This window comes from Limulus polyphemus, unplaced genomic scaffold (assembly GCF_000517525.1).
Source record: "Limulus polyphemus unplaced genomic scaffold, Limulus_polyphemus-2.1.2 Scaffold859, whole genome shotgun sequence".
Taxonomy (NCBI): domain Eukaryota; kingdom Metazoa; phylum Arthropoda; class Merostomata; order Xiphosura; family Limulidae; genus Limulus; species Limulus polyphemus.
The window spans coordinates 352,710-365,046 of NW_013666469.1; the positions used below are offsets into that span (position 1 = coordinate 352,710).

Consider the following 12,337-nt stretch of genomic DNA (forward strand, 5'->3'; position numbering starts at 1 on the left):
GTATCAAATACAAACAAGTTCCTTGTTTAGAACCTGTCATATTATAAAAAAAAACAGTTATGGTATCAAATACAAACAAGTTCCTTGTTTAGAACCTGTCATATTATAAAAAAAAACAGTTATGGTATCAAATACAAACAAGTTCCTTGTATCGAACCTGTCATATTATAAAAAACAGTTATGGTATCAAATACAAACAAGTTTCTTGTATAGAACCTGTCATATTATGAAAAAACAGTTATGGTATCAAACTTAAGAAAGTTCCTTGTATCGAACCTGTCATATTATAAAAAACAGTTATGGTATCAAATACAAACAAGTTTCTTGTATCGAACCTGTCATATTATAAAAAAAAAACAGTTATGGTATCAAACATAAACAAGTTCCTTGTATATAACCTGTCATGTTATAACAAAACAGTTATGGTAATAAATATAAAACAAGTTTTATATTTTTCAGTTTATTCCTAGTACTTAAATTATTAGATATAGACAGGTTCAGGAATACCAAAGAAAGTAACTTAGAAAAAGTTATTTTGTTTTTAAATGAAAACAAGTTTTACGTATCTATATAATTAAAAGAGTAATGCACGCGCGTGCGTGATATGCGCTTTAAGCTTCTTTAAACTATGCAAAAATGAAATTAAGAGCAGGGAAGTAAGAACGACGTCATCATATACATAATAGAGAAGTTGGTGTAGATAGTATTATGCACTGTAAAAATAAATATATGTGGAGGAATGGACCTGTCATCCCTCAGAGCCCCAACTCAAACACCAGTGTTTCTGTGTTAAGGTTCTGGGTGTTAGAGTACAGGCACTGCCACCTGTTGAGTTTTAATACTTCTCCCCTATACCCAAGTTTTGAAAGCGTTGCTAGATCTGGTGTCTCCTACTAGATAAGTCGATCGGTTTGTCATTTTTGATCACACCATTCGGCTCAAAGTGTCTTTTGTACAAGAGGTATTTGGTGTGTATCACGTGTTGTGGAAAGGGTTTAACCCACTTAGGCTTAACCTTGCAGTCTTTTAGACGCCCCGTACGTCTGTCAGATTCGTTTAGAACTCTAAGTACCTAACCTCTTACATGAGTAGTACTGGTAGGTCACTTAATTACTTTTAATTACCTTAAATACACAGCACTTCCTTTACATTTTATAAACTGTGTGCAGATACAAAATATCACATTGAAAAAAATGTTTCGTAAGTGAAGCTCAAGTGTTTTAGTTTATTATGGCCATTAAGGCTATCTAGTAATAAGGATCTATTTCCATTGTGGACTTTGCTATAACTGATGTTGTTTACCAGTATTGACTTCCCAATATAAAGAGTTGCATTGTGTATTATGAATTTAAATGTTTTGTTATTTCTGTCTTAAATATCGTATGAGTGTTCAAGTACAATAATTTGTGAAGACTGATGCTAGTAATACATGTTCCAAACTGAAATATAGGAACTTCGATTAAGCTAAAATCAGCTTCGTGGGGTGCCATACAACTACGTGTATGCATAATGTTTACCTAATGGAGTTCTGTTTTTATTAATATTATTAAAATAAAAACTATAAAATGTATTTACACGAAACAAGCTTAATTCGCTGGCTGTCTAGGTTGAGCACTACAATCTATCTGTTAGGACTAAACGAAACACTCTACTTTCCATTATGTTAGCGTGTATTTGCCAAGTTAATATAGTCCATAAGAATATACGTAAGAATGCGAGATTAGAGAAAGTGTTTGTGTGTGGAAGGGAGGGGGGTGGGGTGTTTATGTCATTGACCAAAGAAGAGTAGTGAAATGAAACAAATCTATCATGAATTTTAGGAGATGATTTAAATATAAGCGGAATAATGGGATTAAATTGACTCGGTGACAGTGATTAACAATGGTTGGCCTGGACTTCTGTTGCTGATTTATTCAATTTGTGTAGTAAGTAAATAGTTCAAAGTGCTGGCAGAAAAAGCTTTTTAGCATGTTGCAACATGTTTCTATATAACTGGTTGATTGTTTACAGCCTAAATAAGTCTCAAAAAAACACAGGCATGAACGATATCGGAAAACTGGTATTGTTTACACTATTTTTTTAGCCATTATAATCGTTATACCCAGATAAAATATTGTTTTCTGTTATCACTTCATTTGGCTGGATTATTACTTATATTTAAATTATAACCTCATTATCGAAGTTGTAGTGGTTTGGATGCATCATGCTATCAGAGCAGCCTCTAATTGTTGATGTATAAGGGTTTCCAAAGGAAGTAGGAGGGGGGTTCGTGGTTTTCATTTCCAAAAGAAGTAGGAGGGGGGGGGGGATCGTGGTCTTTCATTTACTTCTTAACTTTAGCTAATTTTCGAAAATCGATAATTTTCAAAATGAGTTGCCGACGGTCAAGCAAAACAAGTTATCGTGGGAAGTCCATAGCCCATAACTACAACCCAGATTATTGTTATCGCCGGAAGTCCATAACTACAACCCAGTTTATTCATACTGACTGAATCTGTATTTAAAATTCTGAATTATTTTGTTTTCTCAGTATGTACACTGTGTATTATAGGCCATGATTATAACACAACATGCTGTTTTCCAAATGTTTAGGCAAGTAATATAATGAGTAGGGCTGTTTTTATCTGAGATGCAAACGCATAAAATCAGAATTTTAGGTCTGAATATTTTAATTTAAAACAAAAAAAAACGTTATTTTTTCAGCACATGAAAAAATCCTTATCATAAACATGTCTAGTTTTACGCTGGTGGCAAACTGTGGCATAAGTGATTGCTTATAAAATATCTTGATCAAAAATTTACCACTAGCAAAATAATGAACAGATAAAGATTGAGAATAGATAACAAAAGTTATGTAATTCGTAGACTATATACCCTGTAACCCTCTTTGTAGACTACATACCCTGTAACCCTCTTCGTAGACTATATACCCTGCAACCCTCACATCACTCACCAAATTTCCTTTTATAATTGTTTTGTATGTTCGCTGCGACATGGGTGTCATTACCTCCGCATGGACAAAGTAATTCTCATAGTTACTACTTCTTACACAACTACTTATATTTTACACACAACCTTACTCAAACTATATATGTGCGTTAAATGACTTGTAGCACATATTGTTCTTTGTTTCTTACGTTTTCAATTTCCTTATGTCAAAATCCAGTATCATGCTTAAATTTCTCCCCCATTTTGAAAACGAGTGCAATTATCATTATTTTTGGAAATATCTGATGATATTTTCTCCCTTTTGCAATATATCTAATGTATTTGTCCATTTTGCAGATAGTACTACAGAAATACGCGAATATGATGACCACAGCTTAATCATTTATTGAAACAAACGTGGAATAACGTAGCTCCCAATTTTATCAAATCTCATAAGTTTACCGGTATCTCGCGAATTAAGCGCTTGGCCGTCTTAGAAACGATGAGAGCTGACGTTTGTTGGACAGACATCTATTACATCGTTTAGCCACCTAATTCTATTTAGTGATGTCTTTCCACCCTGTCATTAAACGTAGAGACTATATTATAAGCGTGAAACTATCAGATTAAAAATAGAACGCTAATGAATAAACTGTGTTCAAGTGTGTTAATATGAAACACTAAATAGCTGGCTTGTAACAAACACCTTAGTTGAAGCCTGCAAACGAGAATGAAATACTTTCAAAGGCAGAATCGCTATTAATCAGGTCATTATCATCGGTAATTACACTGAACGTAAGGAGGAAATTTAAAACAATAGGTACTTTGAACTTTAGTAAAGGTTTCTTTTATACTACTCTTCCTATTGAAAGGATTAAAAAGTAATGCATGAACAATTTCCAGACATTTTAAGAATTCATGTAAATTAATGCTTTATGTTTGTAAACATAGATGTTTTTCTGTTAATGCTACTCATAAAAATTATCATTGTTTCACATTAAACGAATTGTTAAAAAATATGTTTTACTTAACAATACATTTGTCTTTCAACAAACACAAGGAATTTCCCTGGAAGTATATTTACAGCTCACAAGTGCCTGATTTATATTTATTTACATTTAGATTACCATACATAACACATCTTCATAAGGAAGACTACAAGAAAGCTTTGCACATTAGTCACACTTGTAGAAACGTATGTGATATTCTGTAACCTGCTTATCAGGTTTCTCTTAATTTTTTTGACACTGCCAAACACATGTACTTAATGGAACTAACTTTATATAAAACCTCTTTTACTAAAACCAATTCCTTTTTTTTTCATTTACGTATTAGCATCTTTAATCAAACATTTAACTTCCAATTTTTCAACAGAACATATTTTTAAGTAAGAAGTTATGAATCTTGAATCTCCAAATACAAATATTCTGTATAAAAATGTTGAAATGTTTTCTTCATCAAGATTACATAGACAGAACTTATAAAATCACGCTTATTTCTCACAAATGGCGTTTCCCTTACCAAATTTTGAAAACCAAAGTCGTTAACTTGTGCGAGAAATTCAACATTCTTCTACCAATTATAAGATTAAACGTTTTAGGATATATCACGACCTTTTGAAAACTTTCACGTCCACAATTCCATTTCTTAATTCACCTTTGTGTGTTTTGTCAGCATGTTTTCTCAAAAACGCCTGCATGGATTTGGACGAAAGTTGGTATACAATTAGACTATGATCCAACTTAGAAGTGATTAGTTTGTTTAGTGTCTAGGTCAAAGGTCAAGGTTACAACAACGTCACTAAAATTCAAATACGTCCTGCTACGTACCTCTATAGCTAAACAAACAGTAATGTGTGTTGTAATAATTTATCTCAGATATCAAGCCACTTTAAAATTACACTGGCAGAGGCCGTTTTAATGGGCGTTCATGTGTCACAAGACATTGTTAGAGAGGATTGCATCAAGCGTTGTGGATAATAATGTCAAATACATTGTTAGAGAGTAGTGCATCAAGCGTTGTGCATACTAATGTCAAAGACATTGTTTGAGAAGATTGCATCAAGCGTTGTGTGGATACTAATGTCAAAGACATTGTTAGAGAGGTTTGCATCAAGCGTTGTGCATACTAATGTCAAAGACATTGTTAGAGAGGATTGCATCAATCGTTGTGTATACTAATGTCAAAGACATTATTAGAGAGGATTGCATCAAGCGTTGTGTATTATAATGTCAAAGACATTGTTAGAGAGGATTGCATCAAACGTTGTGTATAATAATATCACAAGGCATTGCTAGAGAGGATTGTATCAAGCTTTGTGTATAATAATGTCACAAGACATTGTTAGAGAGGATTGCATCAAGCGTTGTGTATACTAATGATAAAGACATTGTTAGAGGGTTACATCAAGCGTTGTTTATACTAATGTCACAAGGCACTGTTAGAGAGGATTGCATCAAGTGTTGTATACTAATGTCACAAGACATTGTTAGAGAGGATTGTATCAAGAGTGTGTATACTAATGTCACAAGGCATTGTTAGAGAGGATTGTATCAAGCGTTGTGTATACTAATGTCACAAGGCATTGTTAGAAAGGATTGTATCAAGAGTTGTATATACTAATGTCACAAGGCATTGTTAGAGAGGATTTTATCAAGAGTTGTATATACTAATGTCACAAGGCATTGTTAGAAAGGATTGTATCAAGAGTTGTATATACTAATGTTACAAGGCATTGTTAGAGAGGATTGTATCAAGCGTTGTGTATACTAATGTCACAAGGCATTGTTAGAGAGGATTGTATCAAGAGTTGTATATACTAATGTCCAATTTTTCGAATCCTTCGATAACGCTAGAATCAGACCATTCTAGTGTTCTGTGTTCTGTGAATAAGTTGCATTCTATTCTTTCATTAATGTTACTGTCAGATAGACCTATTTTTAGTATCTTTAATTTTCTATTATCACAAAGATTAGTTTCATTGTCAGCTCATTATATGGATTTAGGACTAACCAAAATATCCTAAGATGACCGAATCTTGTTAGATAGTATTGAGATTACTGCCAACAAAATATTGTCAAGAAAAGATACAACTGCCAAAAAAATTCATCCCGGTCATTTAAATAAGAACGAAACAACAGTGTATTTAATCATTTATTTATATTTTTATTGAGTTCGTTTTTAGTTCTGTTCTTCGTTAGTTTCCAATCCTGGAGACGTGTTACCCCATAGCACACTCAGAGTAAATTTTCTCTGATTTGTACTTTTGAAAGATTATCATCACGTTAGTCCAGGTGTATGGATCTATAATTACGCATAATGAATGGAGGAGCACGCGCTGCCATAACTTGTGTATTGTCCATGCTTCAGCTGCAATCCAAGGTCCATACAAAAAGGGACTGTATCGCATATTCTCTCGTACTTAGACATCGTGCAAATTATTTTACTACTTGTTCGAATAATATAGTTAAACAGCTTAAACAAAAGGTATTTACTGGCTAGGTCCGTCCATAGAGGTTAGATAGCCACATTTTATACTGTTTTCAGGAATGTGTAGGTATGTGTATTATGTAGACTTGTACTGCAAAAATAAAGTAACACTTTTGTGCATATTCCTGGAGTGATATCTACGTTCGTGATCTTCACCTGGAGTGAGATCTACGTTCGTGATCCTCACCTCGAGTGAGATCTACGTTTGCGATACTCACCTGGAGTGAGATTTACGTTCGTGATCCTCACCTGGAGTGAGATCTACGTCCGTGATCTTCACCTGGAGTGAGATCTACGTTCGTGATCCTCACCTGGAGTGAGATCTACGTTCGTGATCCTCACCTGGAGTGAGATCTACGTTCGCGATCCTCACCTGGAGTGAGTCTACGTCCGAGATCCTCACCTGGAGTGAAATCTACTTCCGTAATCCTTATCTGGAGTGAAATTTACGTTCGTGATCCTCACCTGTAATCATCTGTGATTTGGCACTTTAACTAGCTCATGCATCATACGTCATCACTTGATGGAGATTCCTACTTTCTTATTTGACACCTATTGACAAAACATACAGAACCTCCAGTCAAGAGCTGGCGCTACAGAAAGTCTGGCATATCCAACATGAGCTGGATTTTTTCGTTTAACCAACATCAACATATTTTTCCTGGAGACTTCCCTATTGATCTTGTTTGTCAAAGTTTTTTTAGCAGGTAGGATGTCAGATAACATTTTTCCCAATCAGGCTTGAGGCGTTCATAAACACTGTCTGTCTCTTGTAAATCTTATTATGGAATTTTCTAACTCTCTGGGGGGTTTCCTTTTATTATTTCTTCTTGGTTTTAAACTGGCGTTCTTGCTATCTGCTATCTAAGGAAACATCCTGGTCGTCATCATCACTCAAATATATTGTTTTGATGTGACAACAATGTTGACTTATATTGAAGTTTCCACTACCCTTTTCTGGTCTACTCTAAACTACTCGAGTCACCACCAAAATTCTGCAAAAGAAAGAAACGAAATCAACAGGTAAGTATGATGTTCTAAATAAGGAGTGTGATCACTTTATGGTGAACATTTCAAGTTTGATGGGAAAAATGTTTTCCTTTATGGAATTCACGCACACAGTTAATACTTATAGAACGTAAATTACTTTAAAATATATTTTGGGCATAAGTACATCATTCAAATCACTGTGTGATGCATGATTAAATTAAATTCTACCTAATGCAAAACAGTTACACACCGCGTTAAGACACTTACACCTGGTGTACACATGTTTCCCCGATATTGTCCTAAGGTATAAAAATAATAAACATAATTGGCTAGAGGGGTGTGGACACTACAGAAACTTTTATTAGGATCCCTTTTGTAGTTTGGCCACTTTGTAGGAAGCTTGCGTTGATCAAAAGTTAACATTAATTACTTAAGAAACTCATGTGAACAAATTATACTCAACAGAATGTTAAAATGTTTATATTTTTTATAAACCAAATAATAATAATATTTAAATAAAGTTGGTAGTAAACACGTAGGCTAATCTATTTGCAGGATAATGCAGGCTTACGTATAATGTGATATAAACTCTTGACATATTAATATGTATCAGTGTACGTACAAACATCTTATAAACTCCTGACATCTTAATATGTATCAGTGTACATACAAACATCTTATAAATCCTGACATCTTAATATGTATCAGTGTACGTACAAACATCTTATAAATCCTGACATATTAATATGTATCAGTGTACGTACAAACATCTTATAAATCCTGACATCTTAATATGTATCAGTGTACATACAAACATCTTATAAATCCTGACATCTTAATATGTATCAGTGTACGTACAAACATCTTATAAACTCCTGACATCTTGATATGTATCAGTGTACGTATGAACATCTTATAAATTCTTGACATCTTAATATGTATCAGTGTACGTATAAACATCTTATAAACTCCTGACACCTTAATATGTATCAGTGTACGTATGAACATCTTATAAACTCTTGACATATTAATATGTATCAGTGTACGTACAAACATCTTATAAACTCTTGACATCTTAATATGTATCAGTGTACGTATAAACATCTCTAAGTCGCTTATTGTTTTGATGTATGTAAAATCATCACACAAGGAGCCCAACTATTATATTATATTAGCAGAAATACCCGCCCTCTGGGCAGGTTTAACTGCTAGTTCCTGCGGAAGGTTATTGGGCCTGCGATCTTTTCTGGATTTTTCTGACAGTTCTATAGCAATGTACTTATACTTAACATTCAATAGTGTTCACCATCCATGAGAAAAGGGATTTTATTGCAATTTTGGTTTAAAAATGAGTTATCATCACAGAGTAGATTATATTGAAGAATTTCTTTGTATACGCAGTTATCAATAAAAGTGTCTTCCTTTCTGTTGCAACATTCATGAGATTTTCACTAAAGAAAAACAAATAATCTTTTTTTAAGTTTGTTTTTTGATTGTTTTATATTTCAAACTTACTTTTTTTTCTTTGTAATATTTATTGGTTAAATCTGAAACACATCATTTTTGAGGAAATTTCAATTGTTTTATTTATTGCTCAGCTATAAAATTACTGCCTAGTTATAAAAATATTATCCAGTTATGATTGGTGATGATCGGTGCGATAGTTTCCGAGATCCGAGTTTTGGACGTATACATCGCAAGCTCCATTATAATAAGATTAGGTTATTACACAGAATGATTTCGTGCTTGACAAAAAAATTACAAAATAAAAAGCAACAAAACATAACAATATATTTGATATTGTCAACGACGGATGATGCTGTGGACACGTGGTCTAAACGATCAAAGCATAGATCCTTAGAGCACCGACATAACAATACTTAAAACTTAATGGGAAACTATACGGCTACTATCCAAATAGTGAAATTACCTGCCACAGCTGCAACTCGCCTAGAACTGAAAGTGCACAGGATGTTCAGTAGCATATCGCGGTTCGAATCTTGGATCTTTTGTCAGCGTCCAATCTATAAGTCATATATAACGAACATGATAAAAACAATAACTGGTTAAATGCAAAACATTTAACGAAAACATGAAACTACTCACAGGTAAAATATAATGAAAATCGTATATGCAGTTAATTATCTTTATAGAATACATTATAGACATTTTACAACAATTCGAAATCTTAAACATTATAAATTGTAACATTATATCTCTGCTTTATACCAACTCATTAGGCGATCTTCAATTACGCTATGAAGAAACATTTTGCACAAACTTTCACCAAAAATTTCCAAACTTTAACTCATAATGATTTGTAATAATGATGTTCATACAAATAGCTATTATGAGTTAATCAATGCGAACCTAAATTAGTCTTGTTTAAGTGTTACAGTAATTTATTATCAATACTGTGTCATGACTAGGCTTGTAAGTTATATGTTTGAAAGTATTATTAGTTAAAGACTAAAATGTATACACCTTTACGTCAATTACTAATGTAATAAATAAGTATCATAAAGTTAAATATCAATAAGTTTAACTAAGAATCGTCTAACGATTCAACCACCATATATTTTATTTGGCCAGTATTGTTCATTTGAAAGCCCACAAATAACTAACATAAATGTCCACATTATAAAATGTTTTAATTGTATAATTCTTTGATCGTAATGTAATAATTCAGCCAAAAAATATTGTTAACATTTTTTACAAGAGTTCCATGGAACAGCGACTTTACTTATCCAAGAATTTGGTCAATAAAAAGCAGCCTATAGTTTATTAGTAAGAAATTCAGATATTATCGTGCAATTCTTTTCCAGAATGGTATACAAGGTGGCCCAGAAGTTATTGGACTCTTGTGCATCATAAACGTACAACAGTTTTTTCTTTGAAATGTAGTTAATTAAAGGAAGACAGTTTTAAATGATTTGTTTCATTCTCATCCACGTTTCTGGTTACATTGTGTTATCTGGATGGAGTTGTTTGGGGAAAACACTCTTCCAAAAGCTGAGTCCAGTTAGTTTTGGGCCAAATTAAACAATATTAGCCTACATAAATGTTTATGATGCTTAAATCCAGCCAGTTATCTGGGCGAATAAGTGGTTTAACTTAACATCGCTCTACACTGATTGTTTGTATAATAAATATCCAAGCTGTATTTAAAAATTAAGTACACTTCAGCCAGTTTTATTTTAGATTGAGGAGGATTTATTCAATAATATTTCCATTTCTAAACAGTTAAACACAATATAATGTTGCAGCTGTCATTATTTATACATATAAAAATGTAGATAAACCTTTGATAATATATTCATCTATATAATCAAGAGCAAGATAAACTATAGCTATCAGTAGAGCTAGCTAAGTTCTACTTTTCGCCATCCATTTGTAATGGCAAACAATTAATTTTATTTCAGGAGAGAAACCAGCTGCAATGCAACACGATGGAAATTGTGTCATCCACTTGAAACAACAAACAATTATTTTTATTTCAGGAGAGAAACCAGTTGCAATGCAACACGATGAAAATTGTGTCATCCATTTCAAACAACAAACGATTATTTTTATTTCAGGAGAGAAACCAGCTGCAATGCAACACGATGGAAATTGTGTCATCCATTTGAAACAACAAACGATTGTTTTTATTTCAGGAGAGAAACCAGCTGCAATGCAACACGATGGAAATTGTTCACCGCTAAACGGAGTCCAAACAAGAACATCATTGTTTTGGAATCTACCTTTGGTCTTCTTCCTGATGAGCTACGTGGCCAGATGATTTGACTAAAACGATCAGTTGTTGCATTTATTGCTTGCTCAACCACGTCCAGTCCGACTATTTCAAAAGAGGATTGCTTATTTGAATTAAGGTTAAAACAAACAGCTTTACTTGGACCTAACAGGTTAAAAACTCTGACGCTGTTACTAACAGTTTTTGGCACTTACCATCCGAATTCAAAACAGGCTATACGTATTATCATCTTTATTACAATGAGATTGAGCAGACTGTTTTAATCAATGTACTGAATACCTATCTCTTCTTTACTAGCTTACGAAACCCAAATCTCATAATAAGAATGAACACTAGTAATTCATATTGCATGTTGCTATGGGCCAAATACCCACTAAGTAACCACTTTAAGTATGTATATGTATGCGAACTGATTTGAGATAATGTATAACTGGGATTAAAGGTTTTCACAAATGACTGCATGATCGAGAAAAATAAGTCGTTTTGAAAATCGACGTCGGTCAGTTTAGCTATTGTTTGTGTTTGGAAAAGAAGAACATCTGATTGTCTTGGAAACTTTTCATGCTCTTGATGCAGTTAGCATCTAAGATCTTAAGGAAATGAAATTTTAAAGCTTATTTTCAAAGAGCAGAAAGTTTAAAATTTGGTTCTTGTTTTATTGTTGTTTACGATATTTCGAGCTCCTTCTGAGTGAGTATATAAATATATAGACTTATGTATATAATTTTCATATATATAATTTGTCAGCCTAATAATAAAAGTGTAGTCGGCTTTTTGTTAAAAAAACAACAACAAAATTGCTCGAAATGAGAGTTCAGTTGAATTTGTTATTACTATCCTTTTCATTTAGTGTATAGATTAAACAGACAAATAAAGAAATGGAAATTTCAGTAGCAAATATGTAAACTTTGATTCTCGGTATGTGAATTAGACGTGTTTTTCAAATGATATCTAGAAAATATGAAGATCGTATGCTCATTTCTGAGAAATTCAAGTTTCCAAATAAAGGAATAAGATTTGTTTGTTTGTTTTGGAATTTCGCGCAAAGCTACACGAGGGCTATCTGCGCTAGCCGTCCCTACTTAGTCAGTGTAGACTAGTAGGAAGGACGAGCTAGTCATCACCACCCACCCGCCAACCTACTTCGGTCGTACTACTTTTACCTTAACCGTAACT

At 33.2% G+C, this 12,337-nt stretch overlaps 1 protein-coding gene across 1 annotated transcript in view; it reads left to right on the top strand.

Annotated features, from left to right (window-relative positions):
- Positions 1 to 12,163, top strand: part of LOC106460907 (zwei Ig domain protein zig-8-like) — a 106,520-nt gene extending 94,357 nt beyond the window's left edge. Inside the window, exon 5 of the mRNA XM_022387713.1 lies at positions 11,064 to 12,163. Coding sequence (XP_022243421.1) covers positions 11,064 to 11,188 — 125 coding nt within the window. The 3' untranslated portion in view covers positions 11,189 to 12,163. The remainder of the gene's footprint in view (positions 1 to 11,063) is intronic.
- Positions 12,164 to 12,337: the final 174 nt, after the last annotated feature.